This window comes from Rhincodon typus, chromosome 43 (genome assembly GCF_021869965.1).
Source record: "Rhincodon typus isolate 14 chromosome 43, sRhiTyp1.1, whole genome shotgun sequence".
NCBI lineage: Eukaryota > Metazoa > Chordata > Chondrichthyes > Orectolobiformes > Rhincodontidae > Rhincodon > Rhincodon typus.
Window position 1 is genome coordinate 7,179,237 of NC_063374.1, and position 904 is coordinate 7,180,140.

The 904-nt window shown below is 47.1% G+C and overlaps 1 protein-coding gene across 1 annotated transcript in view; it reads left to right on the top strand.

Moving 5' to 3' along the window:
- The window catches only part of LOC109926459 (latent-transforming growth factor beta-binding protein 3-like), an 83,029-nt gene that overhangs the window by 64,016 nt on the left and 18,109 nt on the right, over window positions 1-904 (top strand). Inside the window, exon 14 of the mRNA XM_048619625.1 lies at window positions 412-540. Within this exon, the coding sequence (XP_048475582.1) occupies window positions 412-540 (129 nt within the window). The remainder of the gene's footprint in view (window positions 1-411; window positions 541-904) is intronic.

The following is a 904-nucleotide window of genomic DNA, read 5'->3' on the forward strand; positions in this document are numbered from 1 at the left end:
CTCAGTGTAACACTGATATACCCCACACCCCTCAGTGTAACACTGATTTACCCCACACCCCTCAGTGTAACACTGATTTACCTCACATCCCTCACAGCGACACTCTCTGATCACACCTCAACATGTTGCTCTGATATGTCGCAAACCGTATTGCTCATAGTTTGGGCCTATACATACATACTTTCTGTGTTCGCCCTATCTGCCTACGTTACACTCCACCTGCCAGACTTCACTCGACCAATGTATATTTGTACCCAAACTCCTTGTCTTCTTCACAACATACTTTCCAACCCATCCTTGTGTCTACTGTGCGTTTGGGTCTGTTCTCCCTGTGTTACTAACTTCAGCATTCTCACTACGCTCTGGGCAATGACGTTTCTCCTGAATTTAATGTTACTTTGATGTACACAGATATCGATGAGTGTGCTTTGAATCGCTCGCTGTGCATGCCGAATGGTGCCTGTGAGAACACAGAGGGCTCCTTCTCCTGTGTTTGCGACACTGGCTTCATCCTTTCGCTGGACACATACACTTGCGAAGGTAGGTTTGGACAACGATGGCAACTGAGCATGTCAAAGGAGAAAAGGCATTAGTAAGTGTGATGTAAGGTGGGTGATCATTTAGTTTTGAATTCGGCTTTTTGAATGTTGAACTAGTGGCATATGAGCTTTCCCCATGTCTTAAGGGATTGAATGATCCAATCATAGAATCCCTGCAGTGTGGAAGTAGTCCATTTAGCCCTCACACTGACCCTCTGAAAAGAAGAACCCACCCTGACCTGCACCCCACCCTATCCCTGCAACCTTCCATTTCCCACAGCTAACCCACTTTGCCTGCACATCCCTGGACACTATGGAACAATTTAGCACGGCCAATCCACCCTAACCTGCACATCCCTGGGCAC